General features: G+C 39.2%; 1 protein-coding gene across 3 annotated transcripts; it reads right to left on the bottom strand.

Moving 5' to 3' along the window:
• LOC137024815 (guanylate-binding protein 4-like) lies at positions 1-22,679 on the bottom strand. Of its 3 annotated transcripts, XM_067392701.1 has the most exons (11): positions 22,177-22,679; positions 20,925-20,994; positions 12,272-12,464; positions 11,072-11,199; positions 10,407-10,516; positions 9,594-9,781; positions 9,076-9,318; positions 8,546-8,826; positions 1,749-1,961; positions 1,447-1,549; positions 1-776 (listed from the first exon to the last, which is right to left on the bottom strand). In XM_067392701.1, exons 3-11 carry the CDS (start codon positions 12,444-12,446, stop codon positions 331-333), a joined length of 1,887 nt encoding a protein of 628 aa, XP_067248802.1. In that variant the 5' UTR covers positions 12,447-12,464; positions 20,925-20,994; positions 22,177-22,679; the 3' UTR covers positions 1-330. The 3 variants fall into 3 exon arrangements, with proteins under 3 accessions (XP_067248802.1, XP_067248803.1, XP_067248804.1); XM_067392702.1 differs by lacking the exons at positions 20,925-20,994; positions 22,177-22,679 and adding an exon at positions 13,371-13,509; XM_067392703.1 differs by lacking the exons at positions 20,925-20,994; positions 22,177-22,679 and having other exon boundaries at positions 12,272-12,580.
• Between the last annotated feature and the right edge of the window lie 767 nt (positions 22,680-23,446).

The raw sequence follows: 23,446 nt of genomic DNA, 5'->3' as shown, positions 1-23,446 counted from the left end.
AACATTTATTTTGAATAGTTTTCCTTGAATCATGTTTTTTATTACAGAAGGCAATGATATCATCAGCATAGAAAAACAAAAAGGACAACTACAATAAAAGAAAGATGCAAATGAAATGAAATGAAACTGCTTTCAATTTTCCATGTGGAAAAGTAAGTAATTTACATAAATGGGTGATCAAACATTACCATTCTGAATTGATAAAATGCAGAACTTGAAACAACTGTGATATAAGTTTGTAGTTATGATTGCAAAACAACAAAAAGTCACATCAAATTTAGTGAGATTCTAGTAATTATGAATAAAAGCAACTACATCTTTCAACACATTTCACTGTAAAGAACAAGATGATTGAGATCGAGGTCTGGGTCTGCTATTAATTGCTTGAATCTGCTGTATGTGTTGCTGCCTCAGCACTTCCATGTTCTGTTCATTTATTCGCTGCTGATCTGCTATCATTTGTCCATACTTTCTTGACATTGACTCCTCTACATCTGCATTCTTTCTCTTCAACTCGTTTATCTCCCAGGACATCATGTTAGCTTTCGCCTGAAAGCCATTCTCCATCAGGGCAGCCTGCTCCCTCAGCTTACTGTCCATTGCATACTTGGTCACCTGTTGTTGGCGCGACATCTCCTCTTCCATGCTTTGTGTGACCTGTCTCACCCTCTGTTCATTATTCTGTTGTTCAGTCTTCATCTTCTCCTCCAGTTGACGCTGTTTCTGTTCCTGGGCTTTATTTGCCTGTTCCAGAAGGACTGCCCTCTCTCTCTCCTCTGGTCAGCCAAAAAGGAAGTGGTTGAAGGAAATATAAGATGGAGAAGAGACAAGAGTCCAATGAAGGAGACAAATCTAACATAGATTTATGTCTAACTCTACGGTGTAATTAATGCATTATCACATGATTAATTTAGTCCAGTTTAACACTTTAAAAATATTTAATGAAATTAACACAGCATCCATTTTCTGTCATCCTTTGGCTAGTGTTACATTAAATGATCACGCTCTTATTCATGCAAATATCCATTCAAGCGCGACAAGGCAAACAAGAATGCGCTGTCTGTGAATGTCATGTCTGTGTGACACACTATGCACAGAAAAATGTGCACCAGTATCAAGTTCTCTTTCGTGCTTGAATAAACAATAACACACAGAATTACGCCAGAATGCCCGTTTTGTCGACTATCCTCATAAGAGCAGTCTTAAATTAAGTTAAATAACTTCTTAAACAAACTTAAAGACTTGAAAATGAGAAAATGAGATGCGCGTCAGATCCGCATCATGTTCAGCAGCGGCAGTATAGCGGCATAGTGCGTGTCCTGCATGCCTGTCCACTACACCCCTGGGCATCATTCTCATCCCCTTTATATAGCAAGCTGTTTTTCCTTAAAAGAGCATATTTTATTAAAAAAAACAATGTCTATTATATGGAAAACACGCTTTTACCACAAATTCTTCTTTCATTTTCAGTTATTTTATCATCAGCTTGCTTAATGGCTGTGGTCACTGCAGCCTTTTCCTGTAGAAACCTCTCCAACACCTCAGCAATCTATGAGGACATACAAGGAAAGACTAAGCATGATGTTAAAAAATATTAAGAACTGAAGTGCTATCACTTCACATTCAAAATATATACCATAATATTGTTATTGTATAATTATGGCTTTGCTGCATTTTAACAATAAATAATATTGGAAATATTATTGTCATAATTATAGCATTGTTCTATATAATGAAACATTTATAACCTTGACTTCTTTGCAGGCCAGTGTATTGTATTGATTCACAATGTCCTCCAGGTCCTGACAGAAGAGATCGTAACCACCAGCTCTGGCATAAAATCCTCCATTGATTCTTTCTGTCATTGGGTCAGAGAGAACTGACATAAGACTTTCACATTTTGCCTCTGAAGCCTTCTCATTGTCCCAGAGATACTCATCAAACTGACGACTGATGGCTTCCTAAAACAGCACACAGAAAAACAGGAAGGATGCTTAATGCTCATTGTTTGAGTTCTTTTGCACATTTTCTAACAGTGGCCTCCTACCAGTAGTGGAGGCTACCATCCCAACAACTGGGAACAAGCAGGGATTCAGTGTCTTACCTAAGGGCACTTGACATATAGCCAGGATGCACGAGCGTTTGAACCAGGACACTTTTGATTCTTAGTGAATTTCTCTACCTCCTGAGCCACTATTTTCCAGGTAAAACTGATTTTAGCCTAAATAATATTTTGGTGTTTTCACAACTCTTCCACTGGAAGTTATAAATGGTGGTGCCTTCATAGGTGCAGCAGGAGCAACCACAGGAGTATTTTAATGTTCAGTTTCTGCACTAGGAGGGCCTGAATCCTTGCACCATGTAAGATCTTGTTTCAGTTTTATTCAGCACCACAACTGGTGTTTTCTAGCCTTTCTCACTGTCCAACTTTTCCCCAGGTTGGAGTTCTGATAAAACATGAGCAGAGTGTCTCAGATCATAGAAGAACTTTTAGGATTCCTTTGCGCCTTATCCTTCCACACCACTGCTTTGTAATCAATGGGTTCAAGTTGGTGTTTTTCCTTAACCCTCTGGAGTCTGAGGCTGATTTGGGGCTTGGAGAAGTTTTGACATGCCCTGACATTTGTGCTTTTTTCAGTTGTTCATAAACATATAAATGACAAAAGTGTCATTGGACTGTATTCAGCACAAACTAGGCTACAATAATATGTGAGGAACATGTATGTACATGTTTGTATTTTTGAAGGAATAATGTTTATGCGTGGTTATTGAAAAAAACAAAAACTTAATTCACTGAAATAAGGCCATAAAAGTATATTAAATATGTGTTCACAAGACTTCTGGGTATTGGAGGTTGTAGACTAGAGTTTTTGCTTCAGAATTATGTAAAAATTATGCTGCCTACTCCTTCATATAAAACAATATATTGATTTAGTTTTTGTAAGACACTTTTTGTCAAGAAACACAGTATGCGTGGAGGCATGAATCATCATGAATAATGGGTCATTTACACATGAGAAGACAAAAGAATCACATAATAATGACCTGAAATGACTTGCATATTAATGAGGCCTTTCATTCAGGTGGGCTGTGAAAAAATCCCTCTGTAATAATGTCTCAGCTCATCATAAACAGCAATACTGTGAAATATTATTACAATTTAAAATAATGGTATTCTATTATATTCTTTAAAATATAATGTATTTCTGTGATGCAAAGTGTCTGAACAACTATGTTACCTCTATGGCATTTCATATAGGCTTTTAGCTTAAAAGCATGCACATTTGGAGAAATATTGATGAATTCTTATATGTTTATGTCAATTTTCTATACTGAGGAGTAATATTTATTCAGTATTTATTGTCATCACTATGAGTGCTGGATACTGTGTTTTCAATTTATACTTGCAGCCGGAGGGCGCTCTGTACACCTTTAGGCCACAAATTCATATAAAGAAAAGGAACCAGGAACTAACGGCATGTCTTCTAGAGATCGCTAACCACGGCTTTAACATCCAAATAAACACTTTTCAAGACAATAAATACACGATTGAGACGATGTATATATGTATTGACTGAATTTGCCTCTGAATAGCGCTGGCTCCGTGGGCGTGGCCGCATTAGCGGATAATGAGCTGAATCCCATTTTCATACAGATTACATAAACACAGAATGTTTGTTTTCGATTTGACTTGCACGATTTAAAACCTGACATTTCAATGTTTCTTTAGACATAAGTGTAATTTTTTTTGTCATTAGTATTCATAAGTTACAGTTCATTTTCTGAGAACTATCAGATTGGACTTCGTTCAGAGGGAGACGAGAGATCACACATCATGTTAGTTTTCTTTTATTTGTGTATTTGAGTGTACACAAATGTAACGAATGTAGCGGTTCGTACAGTTATTCATTAATTTATGGATGAAATATGAATATAATAATTCATAAGGTATGAATAAATTATGATTCATATATCAACCCAACGGGGAATTAAACATATATTGTGAATCAATTACAACGAATTATAATCAATTACATATATGATTAGTTCTGGTTTAATAATTATCTAGAGAAACTGTTCGTTTGTCCAGCAAACTAAGTCCCTCACAGAATATTATAAACAGAGTTATTTTCTGGCCATGAAAATAACTAAAGCATAAAGCGATCGAAAAACGTTAAAGTGACTTGGTCTTCAGTTGAAAGAACAACAGAACAATCGAGCATGAATTATGTGTTTAATATATGCAGCTACGGCTACCGAGATTATACGTCAAAAATATATACAGAAGTATACACATATATACACGAGTGAGAATGAAGAAAAGACATGGAAAGAAAGATGATCAAAGGATGGCAAATTACACAGTTAACGTAAACCCTTTTGAGAGAGAGAGAGCCAGCACAGAAATCAGTTTAGACAAATTCAGATAAATGATAATACTTGCTTATTGGTTCAAGTCCGTGTGTAGCAGTTTCAATGCGCCTGGCTGGGTTGGTCCTTTCAGAGAGGGTTTCTCCGGCGGGGTTTTCAAAAGAGGTTTAAGCTTAAGTAACTTAGCCGAAGAGAGAGAGTCTAAAGAAGTGGTCCTCCCGAACTGCGCGCGTGGTTGGGAAGCGCGGTCACCTGAGGCGTCCGTGCACGAGGTGCTCGTGAGTCAGTCGGGAGACAAAGGAGAAGAAGAAGAGCAGCGCGAAGAGACAAGAGAGTGAGCGAAGGTGTGTGTCGTTGTCTTTATGGAAACCCAAGCTAACACACCTCCTGAATTGTAGCAGCCAATAGAGGCGCAGCACTATTTGGCGGGCAAAGTTGCTTTGTTTGGTCTCCTAGCTGAATTTGCATACTTAATGGCTATCAGATCGGATTTCGAGATGGGGTGTGTTCTTCACAGGATCATTAAACACATAGAAAAATGCATTTGTCCGTTTTGTGACATGTCTCAATGAATAGCTCAAGTCCGGAGCTTTGAAACGAGATCAAACTCGATAGGTCAGAAAGGCATAGAAACCAAGTTATGGTTTACAGACAAAATGATATCGTTAAAATGCACACTAGCACAAATACACTCATTTAAACACTAGGAAACATGCATAGGCTCTAAAATATATCATATATATATTCCAGCATAGTGGTAGTTCACATATACAGTTAAAAATGTATGATTGTGTGTTTCTGTACGTGCCTGTGTGTGTGCTTTTGTGTGTTCCTGTGTGTGTGGGGTGTTGGAATGTGGATCTGGACAGTCTCTGGGGGGGGTGCTCCTTTTGAAGTCACCAAAGAGAGGAAGTTGGACTTTACTGTTTACCATCGCAGGTCCACAAAAGTGTCAAGTGGGCTCATCTTATGGCAGACTATTCGGAGCCGAGATGGTTTTACAACCCAGTCCAGCATGCTAAAAGCGTTCTGAACATTCCCAAGTTTATTGATTATCCTGATACGTGTGCATATGCTACACAAATAAAAGAAGACATTCTATAGTTTCAATTGATATATTACTTATGTCTCTATGACAAGAAATGACAAAGTATTTTAAGTCTGTTTTGCTGGAATTTGAAAAAAATCCTGCAAAACGGGCCGGAGCGTTTTCAGACCTCAGGGAGTTAAGCATTAGCAGGTTGGTTCTGATTTGTCAACCTGTTATTATCTGGGCTGGGCTTTGCCCGGTAGTACATCAGTGCCATCTGAGGGTCAGGTAGGCTGAGAATCCGTTTTGCAGTTTGAACTGCTTTCTCTGCAGCTCCATTGGCTTGGGGGAAATGAGGACTTGAGGTTGCGTGGTGAAAATCGTACCCTGTACAGAACTGCTGAAATTCAGCAGAGATTAACTAGATACAAGCTCCCTGGGAATTCTCCATCTTACAAACATACACTTCAGTCTGCTGATAACTTGAAACCTGGATGGTGTCTGAATGTGGGCTATTTTTGATGTCATTCAAGTAGTAGTCTACAACTATCAAGTAAGTTTCACCATTCAACTCGCATAAATCTGCTGCAATTTTGCACTAGGTTCTTTCATTTGCGTGGGTTTGTGGGCCCTACAAAAGGTGTACATTGAGACACTCCTGTTAATGTCATTACCTATTGCAGGCCGCTAAACTGACATCTTTGCCCTCTGACGGCACTTGGAGAGACCTTGATGGCCTTCATGACATAACACCTCCTCCCTCATCGAGGAATGACAATCCTATCCTCGTACAAAGTACATTGACAACAGACAAGGAAGCCTTAGCAGTATGATAGTCACTCAGCTGGAAGGGTATATGCTTTGGCCAACCCTTGCTGGGAAAGCTTGTCACTGCCTGGAGAACTGCATCTTCCTCTGTGGCCTCTCTAATGACACCAAGCTTTGATTGTGACACCTCTTTAGAAGTGATGACTGCTTCAACATATGCCTTTGCCTCATCATCCATCTCTGAGCAGCAATGCTCTCTCAGAGGATTCTGAGAAAGTGTGTCTGCCACCACCAAACATTTACCAGGGAAATGCACTGATTTCACATTGAAGAGCATAAGGCACATTAGTAACTGCTGACATCGTAATAGGGCACGATCAATATCATAGGAGTTAATGAGTGGGACCAAACGTTTGTGGTCTGTTTGCAGGCAAAATTCATCCAAGCATTGAAGGTAGCAGGTGAACCGCTATCATGCCCACACACCTGCCAGGCACTCCTTTTTAATTTGGGAGTATCTGCACTCTGCTTCAATCAAGGTTCTGGAACCGAATGCGACTGCAAGTACTGCATCACCATGAACTTGGAGCAAGGCAGCTCCTAACCCAAAACTACTGGCATCTGCACTGACTATAGTGGGTTTCGCAGGATCGTAATATGCGAGAGCGGGAGCTGTGGCTAACTTGCACTTTACTTTGCTCAGAGACTGCTCGTGGACTGTCCAAAGCCAGACTGCATCCTTCTTCAGCAAAGCTGTGTCTGGCTGGAGCTTCCGTGTAAAGCTCTTTTGCCTAAATAATTAATCATTCTCAGAATTTGCCTAAGCGCTGTCAAATTAGTGGGACTAGGCATATCAGTGATTGCTTAACCTTGGTTGCATCAGGCTTGATTTGGTCCTGACCGATTGTGTGGCCAAAATACTGCAGCACAGATTTGTTAAAGTGACATTTATCATGGTTCAGGTCTCAGACCTCACTCTCTAATAGTTCTCAGAACAGCCTCAAGATTCTCGTCATGCTTGTTTTGGTCATCCATGTCATCCATGACAACTACAGTGCCTTTGTGTCCAGTTAGAAGTGTACTCATTTCTTTTTGGAAAATTTTGGGTGCTGAAGTAACCCCAAATGGTAGTCTATTAAAACAGAACTGTCCTACTGGAGTTATGAATGTGGTCAACTTCACACAGCTTGGGTCCAAAGGGATTTGCCAAAACCCTGAGGATGTGTTCAGAGTAGAAAACACATAGTCTCCTGAGAGTTTGGGGGCAATATCTTCTAATGTTGGGAGAATAAACCACTCACATTTTACAGCCATATTCAAATGAGGTCAACACAAATCCTGAAAGAACCATTTTTTTTTTACTAAGGTCACCATTGGGCACACCATTCCATTGGTTCAGTGACTTCCCTAAGGACTGCATGTGCTTAAGCTCATTTTCTACCTTAGAAAACAGGGGAAAGGGAATTCTACGAGGTCTGGCCAGACTATAAGGAGTGGCATCTGACTTAAGTTCAACTTTCACTGGTTCACATTTAAGCAAGCCAATGTCTCAATAGATATCATCATAGTCTGTAATTTCATCCACTCTCTGTACTAGGCCCATCTTACAAGCAGTGGTTCGACAGAGCAAATTCTTAGCAAATGGCCCATCTACAACAAAACAATTTTCCCTTTACTTTGAGTATTTGTTAGGAATTTTTTCCCATTCAGCTCACTTTTAACCCAGGACTTCTCACGTTTATACTGCTTTTGTCCATGGGGGCACCCTTGTAAGATCTCATATGTATAGTGAGACATGATGGTGATGTCAGCCCCAGTATGAATTTTGAACTTGAGTGATTTGCCCTGTATAGGCAGAGTAATGCACCACCTGTCCTCAGACTCATTCATTACAGACCCGAGGAAAAATGTATCACGTGTCTCAGTGTCACACTACCAGCTCTTCGTTTTACATGCAGTGGCAAAATGTCTCAGTTTATTGCATCTCCTGCATCGCTTATTATGTGCGGGGCAATTATTCTCTCTGTATGTGCGATTACAGTGCACGCTGTCTATGGCTCCTTTCCTCTTACCACCATTCATATCGCGCTCAATTGAGCAGCTGTTCCCACGCTCGCACATTGGGTCTTAATGAGCTCAGACAGTTGTGCGATCTGTCCAAAGTCAGTTCAGGTTCCATTTGTAACCTTAGACAAATGTCACGATCAATGTCTGAAATGTTTCTATGACAACTTTATCCCTTAAGGCTGATTTATACTTCTGCGTCGGACCTACGCCGGAGCCTCATTAAATGGTTTTATTGCACACCTTCCAGCCAATCAGAATGAAGTATTCAAACAAACCATGGTATAATTTGGTATGGAAACTTCCACCTACCTCTAAAGATGTCAAGTACTTCCCATCATGGTCCCTGAAGGAGCGTTTTATGAATGTTTGTGTTGCCATGAGGCTGAAACTCTTGTGTTCAGAGGTGATTTCATTCAGTTCCAGGGGAAAGGAGTTCTTGAGCTTCTCCATTCCACTCTGGTAAACCTCAAGCCCCTCCTGCAATGCAGCTTCATTCTCAATCATTGACATGGCGATCACAGCATTCTCCAGACACGGCACAGCCCCACTGGAGATGGTGTCCACGTACATTTTCACAAGATGACCCAAAACTTTAGTAAGGTAGAGGAATCAAAAACAAGGAATTAAAAAAGGAAAAAATAAAATTATGCTGGCTGCTTACAGAGTGACAAATGGCTGGTGATCTGGTTAACATAGTGGCTTCGTTCCTGAAGCTGTTTTATATTTTTCAAGCATCATGTCATGAAGATGTTTGTGAATAAAATGTACAAAAACAGGAAACACTGCCCACCATAAAACAAAACTCACAGTCCAAAACATTAAGAGGCTTACTGATTTACCTCTGCCGGTGACTGTGTGTCCATCTTTCAGATTTTTCACTTGGCTCTGGTCAAAGATAAACTGGCAGAAACGATCAGTGACCTCAAAGAATTTTTTTGAAATCTCAGCAGGGTCCAGAGTCTCCAGATAAGAGACATTGTCTGGATGAGTTGGGAATGGGAAGGTGAAACATTTCCGTGATGGGAAATATTTACGAATGCACTCTCTTGGAAGGTTGTATTTATTCACATGACTTGAGTTACCTTCAAGAGAACAACACAAAGATTTCCTTCAGTCAAATGATACACACAGTGTACAAAATTAAATGTTTAAAATAAAAGAAACTATAAGTATCAAATTGATCTTAATGATAAATGACCTTAGGTATCACTGTAGGTAAACACAGGAAGCTAAAAATCAGTTATTGGACCTGGCTAGGTTTTGCTTGCTCACGGAAAGATTAAGCAAATATCCATAATCAAGCTGCACAATGTGATAAAGCAGTTAATTAAATAAAGGTTCAGGCTTTAAATATTACCTAATTTTAGCCTCAGAGCAAACTCTAGATATTCATCCTCTGTTACGTCTTGGCCATTGATGTTTAGCTGCAGAGTGAAGTCCCTCACAGCCCAGATGAATTTGGGGAAGAACTTCACAAACTCTGAATCATCTACAACTTCATCAGGTGATTTGATCTTGATGTACTCTGTTAACTCAGTGACATATCTGTTTAGTGTGAGTTAAAGAACAAATGTAGATTCACCATGAGACAGGGACCATATATAAAATCAGTAATCTCGAAAGAGAACAGAGTTGTTTTATATATATATATGAAGGCCACAATGACATTGAGTCTTTGTAATTTAAATGCATGAAAAACTTTTTGAAATATAATCTGCAAGCTCTAAATTAAACAATCATAGAGGAATTATGACTAAACTTGTTGCTTAATCAGAGACATCAGACAGAGACATCAGTACCAGTATTAATATCAGTGATACTGGTCTTCATTCATAAAAAAAGATCCCATTAAACAAATATTTAAAATAAACTGTCTAGTTGTTTCTACATTATTTTGGAACTGTGAAATTATTACAGTATAAAAATATTAAAAACTCCAATGTTTTTAATCGTGATTTATCGCAATTACAGAAAACATGTTTTTTAATCAATTGACAGCACTACGTTTTCTTGTTAGTTTTAGAAAAAAATACTTAAAGTTGAATTTACTTAAAATATACATGCACCATTTTTGCATCAAGCTTTTTAAGTAAATTCAACATATAATTTTATATCAGTGAAGAATATTTCTATAGTGACAATGAAATTGAAATTATGATCAGAAGGATACTGCAGTTCCTCTATGGCCTTGTTGTCAATAGTTCCTCGGCTGTTCAGCACTAGAGTGCTACTCAAAAGAACGGCCAGAGAGAAGATCTTGGTGTCATGCTTTGAGTCCCCCTGAGGATATAGGATATGTTGATTTGACATGAGACCACAACCCATAATAGAAGACACACAATTGCCTGAGATTTTATTGAATGGTGCTCTTAAAAATGATCTGTGAATGTGAGATCGGTGTACAATATGATATTTAAGATTCTGAACATTCCTGAAGATTGATTTTCATGTTGGTTTTATCACTAATATCATACACCACAGTTCATTTCCATCTGAACTGTGGATAGAGAGTTGCTCCTGCATCTTTTTCTGTATACAGACTTTCTCTTTTTTCTTCCCCCAGTTAAATAGTTGAACTATAACTAAAGTCATCACTACATTCATTCACACAATACCCAGCATTGGCTCTGACTCCTGTTCAAACAGAGGCATTCTGGGATTGTTTGTAATGTTAATAGTTTGTGGTCCTGGGATCAAATTTTGTAGCATTCCAGGCCAAACTTGCATTGACACAGAAGACACTCCAGAAATGTATGGAATCAAAGTTCTGTCTGAATGGATAAAAAAATAGATAGACAGACAGATACTATATGATGAAACTAGTTGGGCAGTCACCTTGTCCACGTCTCCGAGTCCCTCAGTGTCCAGCAGCACCAGAGTGGTTCCTGCTTTAGTGGGGTGATCCACACACCACATCCAGATGCCCTTCGTCTTGGACTCGATGGTGCTGCCCAATGCAAACCCTGAAAATGGCACACAAACAATGGCTTGCATATAAGGCTGGACGATTAATCAAAAAGTAATCAAAACCGAAATTTAGAACATTTTTCAGGTATCTGAAAGTATTAACAAGTTTTTTAATCCAGTTAATACTTTCCCCTTAAAAACATACTACCACATGTAGTCACGTGACTCCGCCCTGTCCAGTCAGCGGCATGGAAGCAACATGGAGGCAAACGGTGAGCCAACACACACAGATGGCGCATGAGTGGTGAGCCCTGAAGTGAGATCACTTTTACTTGTGTCTTCACTAAACTTTGTCAAGTGTATGTGTTTTAAGGCTTGCCAGTTTGGACCAAAGACGGGATGCTGGAGTGGGGCAGAATATTTTTTGTTGTTGTTGTTAGGTGTATTGTACTGTACAGTAGATTAAGGAATAAATAAAATGTGCAAATGTATACATTTGTGTCTTTTCTTGTGCTGATCAGGTAAAAATATTTTTAAGGGGGAGAACCAAGAAACATAACTTATTACCATTTTTTGTAGTATTGTTTTGAATTTATCTCACCAGTGTGCAAGACTATGTTGTAGTGTGTGTGTGTGTTTTAGGGCTTTGTGTGTCATGTCTGAGGGCAAAGTTTGGTTTTTCACCTAGATTGAATGGTTTTGAGTGGAGAGTTTCATTTTGACCTGAAAATAGGAAGTTTGGGGAATTGGGTGAGAAGTTATGGATTTGCGTTTAGAGTTTCGAGAAAAGGAGGCATAATTTCAAGAAATGTGTTTAAAATGTTAAATTAATCAAGATTGTGATTTTAGGTCATAATCGTCCATCCCTACTTGTATGCATGTAACTAAATGATGTTTCTCTTAAAGGTGCCCTAGAACTCTATTTCACAAGATGTAATATAAGTCTAAGGTGTCCCCAGAATGTGTCTGTGAAGTTTCAGCTCAAAATACCCGATATATTTTTTATTATACAATGTTTTAACTGCCTATTTTGGGGCGTAATTAAAAATGCGCCGATTCAGTGCATGGGCAATTCTAGGGCACCTTTAAGCTTTTGAATGGTATCAGCACTGCCTGTGTTTTTCTAACCTGTTTGTTGTCCTGCGAGGCGATTCATCAGGTAGGACTTCCCGGTGCGGTAGAGACCCACCACGGCCACCACAACCACTGGCTGCTGGATCTGCTGCAGGATCTGTAGAGCTGACTGCTGCACACACAGCTTCCCATCTGACTCCGTGTCAATCAAGCATACTGGTTTGTCCATGATCACTGGAGAATACAGCTGTCAAACAGATACACACATTTAAAATCCTTTAAGTAACTGCAGTGTACTAGAGGTAAAAAGTTAAGATGGGTTGAGAAATATTCCAGTAATTCTATAGTACACAATAGAGTAATTCTGCACTGAGCAGCTTTTTCTGTTTTGGGAAACTTTCTGTAAAAGTGTTTCTCATGTCTTCTTACACACATACAAATGTGGATAGAGAAACAGACAAAAGCAGTAGAATATACTGACTTATACACACAAACATTCCAATAAAACCCACATCATTTATCCACACTCACATAATGCACATACACACATTCACCACAAATTACACAAAAACACTGATTGAGATATAAAATGTTGTATGTTTTATTTGTGTTCATCTACCATATTAGCCCAAATTCAAACTCCTCTGGTCTAAAAACTCTCTGGGTTTAGCTGATGAAGAAGATCATTTTAAGCTTTAACAAGACATGGCCATAAACTTTATCACGACATGTCAGGGTGTAGAGATCACTCATACCCACTCTTACACATACACACACACATCTGGTTTGCTATCCTTGTGGGGACTTTCCATAGAAGTAATGATTTTTATATTGTACAAACGGTATATTATATCCCCTTACAGTAACCCTACCCCTAAACCCACCCATCACATTAAAATAAAATAAATAAAAATAAATATTCTGTTTGATTAATAAGCTTGTTTCCTCATTTCCTCAATTTAGGTCCCCACAGTGACATGAGTCCATATGAGTCTGCGTGCATTCAAGTGCCCACCGGGATAGAAAAACATGTACACACACAAATACATTTATATGTGGCTTATAGTGACTCTTTATGTGTAATAGCTTTTAACCTGAGCAAATATTTTCTATTCACTAACCAAAACCCCATGGATGAAGGAACGTCACTTACCCTTTTGCTTTACTTAACTTCAGTAGCTTGATCTGAGTTGTATACATGTTGTAGTTGTCATTATATCTGTATATCTTAGACACACCTTTAGTCCAGCCTCTTAAGGCTAATTAGTCAAAAGTAAGTTAGGGGATGTCCCTGTTCTCTCAGTATCTTTGTGGTTATTTTTGTGGCTGACTTACATCCACTTTTATTGCAAAAGCCATGTGCAGTTTAACTCTTGGTTACTTTCACTTTCAAAATGAGCAACTGCCAGCATATACAAGAAACGTGGAGTCTTCCCAGAATGTCCAACCACATTGTCAATCACTATGTTTACATGTGTATATATGCAATTATTTTTAATAATCAAAGTAAGGTCTTAATCGCAGTAAGACATACAGTAAGACTCAAGTTGACACAGTGTTCATTATTCTGATTATTCTCTAATAAGTATAGTTATACCAAACTCCGAGGCATACAGTATGCATGTTACCTGCCATTGTTTTAATCTACTCACATCAAATTCAAAATACTTTTTTATGGACGAACTGGATATTTTTCAGCACTGTGATGAACATCACAATGCCGGGTTTGTCTACCCTTGTGTTCTTCGTCTGGATGAAGATACGGAGCAGAGACTGTGCAGTGAGTTGTGTTGACATAGTTTAATGAGTTGGAAAAGGAAAAAACTTCAAAATAATGTCACAGAGTTCATTCATGAAGTTGTGCAAACAACACACAGCATTCGTGTAGAACCAAGCACATGCTCACGTTGTTCAGAGCAGTAATAATGAGATTAAGGTGTTAACATGCCTGATACATGCCAGAGTAAGTGCAACTCTCGCTCGTCCTCGGACGGAGGAACAATGGAGAGCGCAATGACCTGTGCTCTGAACGGAGTGGAGAGCACCTTACGCACACATTCATGTCTTGGTTTGAGGATGACTTTACAGTCGTTTGGCCCAAACTCAAGGTCTCCCACTCACTTGACAGATGCTAGGGCCAGCAGGAGGGCAGTCTTCAGCAAGAAGGGCCGGTACTCCGCCGACTGAAGCGGCTCATAGTGTGGGCCCCTCAGGGCCCTGTCGACAGGTCCCAAGTTGGAATAATAAGGGGGCAAGGTGAGGCGGGTATTATGGTACCCTTCAAGAATCAAAAATCCCCCCCTAGAATCAAAAATTGAATTTACCTTGGCATAGTTGAATAACAAGAGTTCAGTACATGGACATACAGTGAGTCTCAAACTCCATTTTTTACTCCTTCTTATATAAATCTCATTTGTTTAAAAGACCTCAGAAAAACAGGCGAATCTCAACATAACACCGACTGTTACGTAACAGTCGGGATCATTAATATGTACGCCCCCAATATTTGCATATGCCAGCTCATGTTCAAGGCATTAGACAAGGGCAGCCAGTATTAACGTCTGGATCTGTGCACAGCTGAATCATCAGACTAGGTAAGCAAGCAAGAACAATAGCGAAAAATGGCAGATGGAGCAATAATAACTGACATGATTCATGATAACATGATATTTTTAGTGATATTTGTAAATTGTCTTTCTAAATGTTTCGTTAGCGTGTTGTTAATGTACTGTTAAATGTGGTTAAAGTTACCATCGTTTCTTACTGTATTCACGGAGACAAGACTGTCGTTATTTTCATTATTAAACACTTGCAGTCTGTATAATTCATAAACACAACTTCATTCTTTATAAATCTCTCCAACAGTGTAGCATTACCCATTAGCCAAGGAGCACAGCCTCAAATTCATTCAGAATCAAATGTAAACATCAAAATAAACACTGTACTTACGCGATTAGACATGCTGCATGACGAACACTTTGTAAAGATCCATTTTGAGGGTTATATTAGCTGTGTGAACTTTGTTTATGCTGTTTAAGGCAAGTGGGCGCTCCGGGGGCGGGGGAGCACGAGAATTTAAAGGGGCCGCAGCCTGAATCGGCGCATTTATAATGATGCCCCAAAATAGGCAGTTAAAAAAATTAATTAAAAAAAATCTATGGGGTATTTTGAGCTGAAACTTCACAGACACATTCAGGGGACACCTTAGACTTATATTACATCTTTTGAAAACACGTTCTTCGGCACCTTTAAAGCATGGTTCGCTGCTATGGCTGCCCTGTAAACTTTGAGCGTGTAAGGGGTGCGCCTTTTCTCACCAGTGGTGTCAGAACTTTGAGGGTAGTCCCCTCAGGGGAGAAGTGGTCAACACCGCAGTATACAGTGCCCATTTCTCCTCTGTGCCCTCAGGGGGACATTCTGCCAACCCTGCCACCTCATGTGCTTCAGGGTGCAGTGGTCCCCGGTGAGTATATATCTCATCACGCACCCGGAAACATAGGGGCGTTGGGATGCTGCTACACAATACGAGTTAACCGTATTGATCAGGGAACCATACTTATTAGTGAATAATCAGAATAAAAAAATTGCATGTAAACTGGAGTGAAGAGTTATGGTCACATCATGTAAACATCTTACTGCAAAAATTGGTGCACATGTAAACATTGTTAATTTGTGTGTTTTTTTGTTTGTTTTTTTCTGATGAAATTCACTGGAAATTCCCAACAATGTCCCTCTAAGTATCTCTCTGGTTATTCCTAATGGCTTACTTACATCCACTTCAGTTAATTACACAAATAGCAATGTGCAGTTTAACTCTTACTTTCACTTTCAAAATGAGCAACTGCAACAAGTGTTAGCATATACATGAAACCTGGAGTCTTCTCAGATTGTGCAACCACATTGTCATCGTTAATCTGTGTTCTTTTTTTTTCTGTTGAAATTCACTGGAAATACCCAACAATGTCTGACTTTGTCAGCACCATGCACAGTGGCAGAGCCAGCATTTTTTATAGAGATGGCCAGACAGGGGCCAGCAACCAGTCTGGGGTGGCACAGAAATCTTCATTATTTCAACAGAAAAAAATTAGTCTGACTATAATGTACTGGACTTTGCCTAATTTGTAGCCTACTTAATTGTAATTGAGATGAGTGAATTAGATCATGGAATACTGAGTGAATTTGACCATTTAATTTTTTTTTCCCTCTCTACAAAGTATTCTCTTTTGAAAACCCCATTTGCTGATGTGGAAGGTGAACCAAGACGTTCAAAGAGGAGAAGAGGAAAGAGATTGCTAATCCAGAACCAGCAATAATTAATGTTGAAGCTCTCAAGCCATAATTGCTCAATTGAATTTTTACCTGGTCGTGCTAACAAATTTGGTAACACTTTATTTTACAGTGTCCTTGTTACATATGTTACATGTACTTACCATAGTAATTATGCATAATTACATGCAACTAACCCTCAACCAAATCCTAATCCTACCCTAACCCTATAGTAAGTACATGTAGTTGCTTAATATTACTCAGTACTTAAATATATAATTACACTGTAACAATGACACCTTAAAATAAAGTGTAACCACAAATTTATTTATTCATATACAAGCTGTTACATTTTTTCATATACAAGCTGTTAACACTGGTAATCAAACTTGGGTACATTATGAAGAAGAACCACATGCTTTCGCAGGTAATATGTGGTGGTGATTAGCCAACTACACTGCCAAATATGAAGGAAAAACAAGTGACTGTTATGTTTGCACAAAAATGCCACATAGTGCTTCTGGACCACATGTAGAGGTTAAATCACCAATAACAGAAGAAGAATTAGAATGCCCTCTATTTGTCAGCATTACCAGAATGTTGGCACGGCTAAATAAAACCGCAATATGGAGTTGTGGAGAGAGCAGAATAATGATGCTTGCAACGCAAGTACATGCTAAAGTGACAACCATTGGCTCTATCCCAGACTCCTTGATGTGTATGGAAAGAGAAACTGGAACAGTGAGACTGGAGGCAATTCCTGAAAGTAAATGTAATCGAACATACCAACATTGTGAGATAAAAGATATGCCTTATACACCACATCCTGTATCTACTACAATTGCTTACGGATTGGCTAATCCTTTTATTAAAGACGTATGTTCTAGTTATTGTGCACTTATGCCAGGTCAAAAATGCCACAGATATGCTCCTGCTTCACGGGGAACTAGAGCCATCAAAGATTGGTTTTGGTTGTGTATATATAGGGTCTACACTACTCTCCCAAAAGATTGGAGTGGAAGATGTGCTCTAGTAACTTTGAAAGAATATTCCATGGTTATTAAACCACAAAAACCTGACGTTATGATAAAACAGAAAAAGAAACGCTTCCTTTCTGGCTGAAGTTCAGTTGAAGTAGAGGTAACAAGATATGAATTAATTTCATTCATCAATACTACAAGAGACACATTGGCTGATGGTCAACAGGAACTTCGAAGGCTCCTTTTAATGGCCCTGCAAAACAGGCTGGTCTTAGATCAGTTAACTACAGCGAGAGAAGGAGTGTGCGTTATGGTTGGAACATCTTGTTGTACCTATATCCCTGAGAATGACGCAGATGGCCATTTAATCTCAGAGGGTTTAAAAAATATGACTAGAATTGCTCAAGAATTACAAGGACGAGATGTTGATGATCAGAGTGGGTTCTTAGCATGGCTCACAGGATGGCAACAAATGCTTGTATCTGCCTTAATTCCTGTAAGTGTGATCCTATTAATCATCTCATTTATTATTTGTTGTATTATTCCATTTATCAGGGTTTTGATTAATCATGCTATGAATAAATTTGTATCCTCTCAATATGCTTTGATGAATAAAACTGTCAAGCGTTAGTAATTTTGAAAGAAAATGAAAGAAATGTTTGTTGAAGTATGTTATGATTAAGTTAAAGAAAGTGATTGTATTTGTGTATAAGAGACTTGGGTGTGGCAATTTTATTGCCAAAAGCTCCGAAGCTTCCTGAAGCAGTGTTTTGAAATCGGCCATCATTTTATAAGATGTTATTTTGTTTTGTTTTTTGGCACACCAAAAATATTCTCACCAAAAATATTCTCATCGCTTTATAATATTGATATTGAACCACTGTACTCACATGAACTGATTTAAATATGATGTTTTTAGTACCTTTTTGGATCTTGAAAGAGGAAATGTCATTGCTCCCTATGGAGGCCTCATGGAGCCATCGGATTAACGGAACTAAAATATCTTAATTTGTGTTCTGAAGATTAACGAATGTCTTACGGGTGTGAAACGTCATGAGGGTGAGTAATAAATGACAGAACTAACCCTTTAAACTCCAGCACTCCTCAACAGAGCCAATCAAAACAGCCACCACTGATCACTGGTGTCAAAAGTATTCACATTCATTACTCAAGTAGAAGTATAGATACTAGGGTTTAAAAATACTTCTGTAGAAGTTGAAGTATCAACTCAAGCATTTTACTCAAGTAAAAGTATAAAAGTACTGGTTTCAAAACTACTTAAAGTATAAAAGTAAAAGTAATGTAGGGGAAAAAATGCCATTAAGGACAAAAGCTTAGGCCGCGCCACAGGGGCCTATTGTGTACTCCACCTCCTCAAAAAAACATTTTTCTAAAGGCCATAATGACCATAATGTTATATTAAAATGTTAATGTTGAAAAATTTGGGATGCACTAGGCTACCCGTTTCAGCCGCATATATGTCCATTGAAAATGAACGCATTTTAGTACAATGCAAATACATTAACGCACCATATATGTGTACTACTGACCATTAACATGGGTTTCATGGAGTGGAAGATATCATGACTAGTTGCCTATAAGTATTCTAATGGTGCAAAAAGTCAAAATTCAGAGGCATTAATAACCTTTATTGGAATGTAAATGTACATCCAAGCTTAACTGCAGAAATTTGTGAGGGCAACGGACAAGAAAAATGCGGGTAGTTTTGGTGTACCCAGGGCAGGCTTAGTAACAATCAGGGCTTGACATTAACACCTGCCAGCTGTTTTCAGCTGTTTCAGTTCACACCGCACCAACAAACGCCAGCAAACTCTCTGTTGGAGTTTGTTGGATAGGTGTTGGCGTTGGTCGGAGTCTGTTTACCCGACTGAACATGTTTAAAGGTGCCATCGAATGGTTTTTTACAAGATGTAATATAAGTCTAAGGTGTCCCCTGAATGTGTCTGTGAAGTTTCAGCTCAAAATACTCAGATTTTTTTTAATTAATTTTTTTAACTACCTATTTTGTGGCATCATTAAATATGAGCCGATTTATGCTACTGCCCCTTTAATTCTCATGCTCTCTGCCCCCAAGCTTGCGCTTGCCTTAAACAGTACATAAACAAAGTTTACACCCTCAAATGGATCTTTACAAAGTGTTCGTCATGCATGCGGCATGTATGCGTCGGATTATGTGAGTATTGTATACTGTTATATTGTTTACATTCTGAATGAATTTGAGGCTGTGCTCCGTGGCTAACAGCTAATGCTACACTGTTGGAGAGATTTATAAAGAATGAAGTTGTGTTTATGAATTATACAGACTGCAAGTGTTTAAAAATTAAAATAACGACGGCTCTTGTCTCCGTGAATACAGTAAGAAACGATGGTAACTTTAACCACATTTAACAGTACATAAGCAACATGCTAACAAAACATTTAGAAATACAGTTTACAAATATCACTAAAAATATGATGTTATCATGAATCATGTCAGTTATTATTGTTCCATCTGCCATTTTTCACTGTTGTTCTTGTGCGCTTACCTAGTCTGATGGTTCGGTTGTGCTGCTCCAGACGTTAATGCCTGCCCTTGTCTAATGCCTTTCATAATGTTGGGAACATGGGCGGGCATATGCAAATATTGGGGCGTACACCCCGACTGTTATGTGACAGTGGGTGTTATGTTGAGCTTCGCCTGTTCTTCGGAGGTCTTTTAAACAAATGAGATTTATATAAGAAGGAGGAAACAATGGAGTTTGAGACTCACTGTAGGTCATTTCCATGTAATTTTTGAATCTAGGGCACCTTTAATCGGCGTTTGTTTGGTCGTCTGAGCATCCAACAAACTCTGACGTAATCTGACCTGTTCACGAACCGTTGCCATGACGACGAGGCAAGTCCCCTTTATAGACAGCTGTTTGATCGCGCCTGCGCCTCACGCGCACACAACAAAGCACTGGAAACGTGACATCGCAGCTTGTTCGTTATGAAAAATAAAATACAGTTTAAAAAAAAAACATATAAAAGGTACAATAGTCTGTAGTGCAATCCGTGCCATTCAGCAAGAGCACTGCTCCACTTCACTGAAAGAGAGAGGTATACCATGAGAGCAATGCAGGTTTACCTTAAGTTTCGTTTTAAATTAATTCGTTTTGGCTTGTTTAGTTACATGGTTGTATATGACTATGTGTCACATAAATAAAAGGGTCGCGCTTAAAAAAAAAAAAAAAAGTTTAAAAACCGGTATACGATTTAAACGTCTCTCTATCGAACTAACATTACGTTACCTAGCTTAATTTGCAGAGGACGAAGAGAAAGCACCCGTTTGATAGCCTAAATGAGCCAGTAGTGTAGAAATAATAACTTATAAGAAATCATCTTTGTCATGATAAGTGAGTATTTCATGATATGTGCATATACCTAGTCTAATCACTAGATGTCAGTAGTGAAGTACTTACCTGTAGGTGTTGGTCCAACCTGAAGGAGACGCCTAGTCATGTTGTGAAGTTGCACCATGTGCGGACCGTTCTGTAAAATAAAAGATGTTTTGTTAGACACAGTTTCATTAATTGAACAACAAACATTACATGGTACCAGGAGTGGTCAGAAGTTCAGATAGTTGTTATGGAAAGTGTAAAACCGCCTGACGCTGTCAACTGGACTGGAAATATTGACTGTGAGTGGCGAACGTTTAAGCAACGATTTACACTGTATTTGCAAGCAGTGGGGCTGGATGATCAGTCGGATGCAAGAAAGATTGCTTTATTGCTCACCGTCGCGGGACCGCAATCGATCGAGGTATTTAACACGCTGGTGTTTGATCGAGCAGAAGATAAAGGAAGCTTCGAGAAAGTGATCGAGAAATTTGATTTACACTGCTCCCCAAAAAAGAACGAGACATTTGAGAGGTATGTTTTTCGTTCACGTCTGCAACTTCAAGGAGAGACATTTGATAGTTTCTTAATCGACCTCAAATTGAAAGCAAAGACATGTAACTTTGGATTGCTACATGATTCAATGGTCAGGGACCAAATAGTGTTTGGAATAAATGACAAGAAAATGAGGGAGAGACTGTTGAGAGAAACTGAGCTGACATTAACCGATGCAGTACGGATATGTCATGCCAGTGAGGTGGCGCAGCAACATGCTAAAACATTTAGTGAACATACAAAGACTGCTGCACATGAAAGTTCGTCAGTAGCTGCAGTGACAGAGAGAGCTCATAAACAAAGCTAATCAAAATGGAAACAGCAAAATGAAAAAGAAATGTTCAATTGTAAAAGATGTGGCAAAAGACACAGACCAAAGCAGTGCCCAGCCTATGGCAAAACCTGTGCTAAATGTGGAGGGCAGAACCACTTTGCAAAGCAGTGCTTGACAAAAAAACTTAGTCGAAGTGAACGAGTCCATACAGTGGAAGAAACTGCTCTTAGTGACACATTCTTTGTGGGCCTGATAGAACAGGCTGAAGAAAACAGTCTTGTGAAGGATAAGTGGACTGCAGCTGTAGAAATAAATGGAGCAACAATAATGCTGAAATTAGACACAGGAGCCAAGGCCAATCTGATATCTGAAAGCGATATAAGAAAAATGAAAAGCAAGCCACATATTAAACCAAACACTGTGCAACTCAAAGCTTACAACGGACAGAGCATAGAAACAAGAGGAACATGCAAAATCAAAGTAAAAGTGAAAAGTAAAGAACATCACCTGGTGTTCGTAGTCATTCCAGATGGACATGATTCAGTGTTGGGAGACAAGGCATGTGAAGACTTAGGCCTAGTTAAAAGAGTAGACAACATAAAATATGGCAATACAAAGAACAGCGTTGATAATATAGTAAAACAGTTTCCGGACATTTTTGAAGGGTTTGGAGCGCTTCCATTCACCTATAAGATACAGCTCAAAGAGGATGCAAAGCCAGTGGTCCATGCTCCGAGACGGGTACCAGCCCCGCTAAGAGATAAGTTAAAACAGGAACTGGAAAGGATGACAGCCATGGGAGTTATAAAGAAAGTGGAACAGCCGACAGAATGGGTGAACTCCATGGTTTGTGTAAGAAAAGCAAACGGAGAATTACGTGTGTGTATGGATCCAAAAGACCTAAATGCAAACATTCAGAGAGAACATTATCAGATTCCGACTCGGGAAGAAATCATCAGTGAGATGGGAGGTGCAAAGTTCTTCACAAAGCTGGATGCATCTCAGGGCTTTTGGCAGGTAAAACTACATGAAGATAGCACACACTACTGCACATTCAACACACCCTTTGGCAGATACTCCTTCTCGAGAATGCCCTTTGGGATTTCTTCAGCGCCTGAAGTGTTTCACAAAGCCATGGAGCACATAATTGAAGGAATACAAGGAGTTCGTGTCTATGTGGATGATGTCATATTGTGGGGATCCACAATTGAACAGCACAATGAAAGGCTCATGGAAGTTTTGCAGCGAGTGCAGAAATATGGACTGAGGCTGAATAAACAAAAATGTCAGTTTGGAGTAAAGGAAGTCACGTTTCTAGGAGACAAGCTGACAGAAGGTGGCGTACAACCAGACAAAAGTAAAATTCAAGCAATACTCAATATGCCAAGACCTACAGACAAAAAGGCAGTGTTAAGAGTGATGGGAATGATTAACTTTATCGGCAAGTTCATACCAAACCTGTCGTCAAAGACAGTGTACATGAGAGAACTGTTACATGACAAGTGTGAGTTCAAGTGGACAAACAACCATGAACAAGAGTGGTCCCGTCTGAAGACACTCTTGACAACAGAGCCTGTGCTGACTTTCTTTGAACCATCTAGGAGGACAAAGATATCAACTGACGCATCTAAGGATGGCCTGGGAGCTGTGCTGCTCCAGGAAGAAGGAAAACACTGGAGGCCAGTTGCGTATGCATCAAGAACAATGACGCAAGCTGAGTGTCGTTATGCCCAGATCGAGAAGGAGTGCCTTGGACTGGTGTATGGGGTGGAGAAGT

Source organism: Chanodichthys erythropterus, chromosome 8, assembly GCF_024489055.1.
Source record: "Chanodichthys erythropterus isolate Z2021 chromosome 8, ASM2448905v1, whole genome shotgun sequence".
Lineage (NCBI taxonomy): Eukaryota > Metazoa > Chordata > Actinopteri > Cypriniformes > Xenocyprididae > Chanodichthys > Chanodichthys erythropterus.
Note: the sequence above shows the minus strand (reverse complement) of the source record. Positions and strands in the feature narration are given on the sequence as shown.

What these genes read in the sequence shown, in the direction of transcription:
- LOC137024815 (XM_067392701.1), bottom strand. Translation starts at nt 12,446, where the DNA reads ATGGACAAACCAGTATGCTTGATTGACACGGAGTCAGATGGGAAGCTG. An exon ending in CCTCGCAGGACAACAAACAG is followed by an intron (nt 11,200 to 12,271) that starts GTTAGAAAAACA and finishes TGCCATTTTCAG; the next exon opens with GGTTTGCATTGGGCAGCACC. An exon ending in TGCTCTGAGGCTAAAATTAG is followed by an intron (nt 9,319 to 9,593) that starts GTAATATTTAAA and finishes GTTCTCTTGAAG; the next exon opens with GTAACTCAAGTCATGTGAAT.